Raw genomic sequence first — 5,000 nt, forward strand, 5'->3', positions numbered from 1 at the left:
CTGCTGAGCTGCAAACAGCTCGATCTCGTCCTGCTCTCCTCCCACCTGCCACTTCACTGTGTCTCTAACAAGCACCGAGCTGCTGCTGCTGGCCCACTTCTGTTCACACACACACACACACACACACACACACACACACACACACACACACGACGCCATGTTCAATCCCATAATGCCTCTCCTGTACACAGTACACTCACACACTCAAGTGTGTTGCAGGTTGCAGCATGCAGGAGGAAGAGAGAAGGTTTTTTTTTTACACACACACACACACACACACACACACACACACACTCATACTCGTGTACTGATGCAGGATGTGAGATACCAGCTCCAGGATGTTGTTAATTGTTACCATAGTAACAGCTTGTTTACCAAATAAAATAGTGACATGTGTAAGGAGTCTCCAGAGTCAGAGGTCCAGCTGTAACTGTAAGATCTTCAGGACAGAAAAGTTCTCGCTGATAAAAATGACAAGATGCAGTAATTTTTTCCTTTTATTAATTAAAGAGAGAGAATAAAGTTCAGCTGGTGAGGGAACAGATGTTTATTGCTGCTATAATGGAAGCGACAGCAGAAAGTAACGTGTCAGTGTGTCAATGTGTAAAATAAGAACAGGACTAGAACATGTCGGGTCGTGGGCTTCGAATAATATTAAATATATCTCTAGGTCGTTAACTGAGATTTTTGACCCAGCTTTACATTATTTGAGATGCCCTTCTGCTTTAATAGTCACACACACATACACACACACACACACACACACACACACCTGCTGTACGATGGTAGTGAGTTCAAGACACAGCTGGATCACGTTGTTCCTCGTCACAGAATAATCCGTCACTGCAGCAAAAGGAGACCTGAAAAAGAAGTAGCACCTGGAATTAACCATTAGATCATTCTTAATCTCCAACCTCCTAGATGGACAATGTGTGTGTGTGTGTGTGTGTGTGTGTGTGTGTGTGTGTGTGTGTGTGTGTGTGTGTGTGTGTGTGTGTGTGTGTGTGTGTGTGTGTGTGTGAACCACTGAAGCTGCTTCGTTATGCCACAGTTCTTTAAAGAACCCTTTCTCTACAACTCTATTCATTAAGTAACTCGGTTTGTTAATAGTTCTTCTTCATCGAGGTTCTGAGGAGAACCATTAATTAATAAAAGACACCTGTATAGAGTACTATCATATCACATCATATCATATCATATCACATCATATCACATCATATCATATCATATCATATCACATCATATCATATCACATCGCATCGCATCGCATCGCATCGCATCACATCACATCACATCGCATCGCATCGCATCGCATCGCATCGCATCGCATCGTATCGCATCATATCATATCAGGGCATGATACACTCTCTAAACGACTGCACATTCGTTTGTGCTTCATTCACAGAAGATGAAGGAACCGATGTTCACAGACATGATGTTAGTGATGACATAAAGTTCTAAAGGCTCTGTGGAGACACAGGGCAGAAGTCTGAAATAGCAAAAATATTTCCTCTGGTCTGTGAGGTTAAGGTCAGAGTAGAGTTCTGTAGTGATGGAGCTGTTTTTAGCTGCAGTAATGCAGGGTTTAAAGAAAAAACCACAGGATCTTACTGTGTGTGTGTGTGTGTGTGTGTGTGTGTGTGTGTGTGTGTGTGTGTGTGTGTGTGTGTGTGTGTGTGTGTTTAAAAGGTCTGTGATAGGTGAAGCGTGCTTTGCTTAAGGAGAAATTTAAGATCTTTCAAAAGGAACCCTCACAGTGCGGTGTGTTAAGTGTTAGCATTAGCATTGTTACCTGCACAAGTACAGAATCATGTAATAGATTAGGAAATGCTAAGATGTCCTGTTATTAGCCTTATAATGCCTTAATAACACTGCTCATAACACGTATAACACATATAATACATTTTAGTAGTAGTAGTAACTTTATATTACAGTTTATTACTGTTATAAAAAAAAAACACCTGAACTAATGTAGCATATGATGTAGCAGTTAGCAGTTAGCATTTAGCCTTCAGGTAATTATTAAGGTCACTTTGAATCTAGGCCGAGACGTATAGCCAAGGACGAGACCAAACCCTGACGAAACGAACCAGGATTAAGGTACAGAGGTCTCGAGATGAGGTATATATTTGCGGTTGTGATCCTGCTTCCTCTCCAATGACGTCTTTGGTGCTGAACTCGTCCTCCAGACCCAGTTTCCTGTCTTCCCGCAGGTGCTTGACAGAAATGTGGGTCGTTTGTATTGAGGTTGTGCTCTATATATGCAGGAACATTGGCTTTTTTTTTCCTGCACATCTTTAAATACTTCAACCTGCAGGGCTGAAGAGCTTACGAACGTTCTGTACTTCTTCTTCTGAGTTCACACGTCATGCTAGCACTGAATTCACATCGTACAGAAAAGAGCGTGAGAACTTTACGTTAAAGACAAACCCACACTTCCGCGCCTCCTTTCGTGGAACGTTGAACCTTTTCCCTGCTGCCTTGAAGCTCTTGTCCTTAAATAGCTCTCAGATAAACAGAGCTGTATGAAATTCCACACTGAAGATGCAGATTGTTTGTATTCTTCAGAGTGTGTAGGAAAATGTGTTAAACGTGCAATAACGACGCGCTCACGAGCAGAGACGGGATTCACGGCTGAAATAAAGACGTAAAGTTTTATCGCTTGTCATGAATGAAAATGATGCCAGTGTTAAGATGTCGAGTATTTTCACATTGTCACAGTGTGAAGAAAAAAACTTGAAGAATCCTGAGTCGCTCTGGATAGGCTCTGATGGCCAGCGAGTCGAGGCGAGGCGAGGCGAGAGACAGATCCTGGCATTTTAAGCTTCCTCAAAATGGTGACCTGAAGCCACAATCAGGGAAAAATTACAGAAAGACGGCAGCAAGAGAAAGAGAGAGTGAAAAGGTGACACAACAACAAAGAAAAATAAAACACTTGACTACGAGGACGAGCTTCTGCAAGTCATCTAATAAAGCACAGAGTCATCGAGATCAAAGAGCTGAAGGGATGATTTAAAGGGTGATGAAGAAGGAATAAGAAATCAAAGCTGGAAATCTGGAACCACACGTGAAGACGTGGAGGAGTGAAACCAACAAAACCACCATAATGCTTTATGTCAGTGTTATGTAGCTCTATGACCACTGAATTAAAATAAGTGTTTATCTGTGTTTAAAGAAGCGGTTTAAAGCATGCGGTTACATGCTATAACTGTAAAGAACTCAACGAGCCCTGAGGTTCTACCCTGAACTACGCTGTACACCAGCTCACATGGCACCATTGTCATCAGCTGAGGAACCCAAGGAGGAACCACACAGCTCCAACTTGAAATGTTTAGAAGCTCAGAGATCTGCAGTAAAAGGTTGTAAAACCATTAAGCTCTGAGCCAGAACTCAGTGTTCCACCAGTCACAACTTCTCCAGCAGAGCTCCAATTAACTAATGAGAGCTAGCAGCAGAGCCGCCACCTACACTCAGATCTGCTCTGATCAAGACTCGAGCTCGAGCAGGTCCAACGCTGTCACCAACACTGTCACCACATCCCTCACTCACTCACTCACTCACTCACTCTGTCAGTCACTCACTCACTCACTCAATCACTCACTCAATCACTCACTCAATCACTCACTCACTCACTCAATCACTCACTCACTCACTCACTCACTCACTCACTCACTTAGTCACTTACTCACTCACTAACTCCCTCTGTCACTCACTCAGTCACTCACTCAGTTAGTCACTTAGTCACTCACTCAGTCACTCACTTACTTAGTCACTCACTCACTCACTCACTCACTCACTCACTCACTCACTCACTCACTCACTCCCTCACTCACTCACTCACTCACTCACTCACTCACTCACTCACTCACTCACTCACTCACTCACTCACTCACTCACTCCCTTACTTAATTACTCTCGCTCTCACTCCCTCTGTCACTCACTCCCTCACTCACTCCCTCACTCACTCTGTCAGTCAGTCAGTCACTCACTCGCTCACTCACTCTGTCAGTCAGTCAGTCACTCACTCACTCACTCACTCACTCACTCACTCACTCCCTTACTTAATTACTCTCACTCTCACTCACTCTTTCACTCAATAAAATAAAAGGAACGTTTGATTGGATATCAGCTGACTCTTCTTCTTAACAATGGCTTGCTAACTCCACCCCTTTTTACACTTCCTCTTCACCAGGTTAGCTCTTGCACCAACAGTCCAGAAGATCCACAGAACATATCTTATACATTCACACATTAACCCTGTCATTCTGTCACCTGACTTATGATGGCAAATATAGGCCTCTCTCCCTCTCTTTCTTTCTCTCTCCCTCTCTTTCTCTCTCTCTTTCTCATTCTTTCTCTTACTCTTTCTCTCTTTCACACTCTCTCTCTCACTCTCAGTCTTTCTCTCTCCCTCGATTTCTCTCTCTCTCTCTCTCTCTCTCTCTCTCTCTCTCTCTCTCTCACTCTCTCTCTGTCTCTCTTACTCTATCTCTCTTACACTTTCTCTTATACTCTTTCTTGATCTCTCTCTCATACTCTTTCTCTTATACTTTTTCTCCCTCGATATCTTTCTCTCTCTCTCTCTCTCTCTCTCTCTCTCTCTCTCTCTCATACTCACTCTCTCTCTCTCTATCATTCTGTACTTTAAATTTTTCTTTCTACGTATCACTTCTCCGTCTGGGGGATCAGACAGAAGCTCCATTGAGAAAACGGAAGCTGACAAGCTTAATTAGGCCACCGTTAACAAGATGATCCAAGCTCCTCCCCCCTCGCTGCTCGTGACCCTGTTTCCCGGTCGCACCATGGCACCGACTCACAACACACAACAAACTGAGAGATTAGGACTCAAAGCTCTCATCATGGGTGTAATCACCAGAATTTGGCAAGACTTGGTGCTGATTTATCACAGCAGCAGTCATCAGGAAGAGTCAACCAGACGGCAGGGACCGCCATCAGCATCTGGACTCAAGTTTCACCCTGGGCAAGGTTTTAAAAAGAAG

The 5,000-nt window shown here is 43.5% G+C and overlaps 1 protein-coding gene across 8 annotated transcripts in view; it reads right to left on the minus strand.

The window, feature by feature from the left end:
• The window catches only part of cnksr2a (connector enhancer of kinase suppressor of Ras 2a), a 65,839-nt gene that overhangs the window by 43,910 nt on the left and 16,929 nt on the right, over window positions 1-5,000 (minus strand). For 4 of the 8 annotated variants that reach the window (XM_047808868.1, XM_047808867.1, XM_047808865.1 and 1 more), the window contains exon 4: window positions 773-860. In XM_047808868.1, the coding sequence (XP_047664824.1) occupies window positions 773-860 (88 nt within the window). Of the gene's footprint in view, window positions 1-772; window positions 879-5,000 lie in introns of all 8 variants that reach the window. The other 4 variants (XM_047808866.1, XM_047808862.1, XM_047808861.1 and 1 more) reach the window with 1 other exon arrangement.

The sequence above is a fragment of the Tachysurus fulvidraco genome, chromosome 25, assembly GCF_022655615.1.
Source record: "Tachysurus fulvidraco isolate hzauxx_2018 chromosome 25, HZAU_PFXX_2.0, whole genome shotgun sequence".
Taxonomy (NCBI): Eukaryota; Metazoa; Chordata; class Actinopteri; order Siluriformes; family Bagridae; genus Tachysurus; species Tachysurus fulvidraco.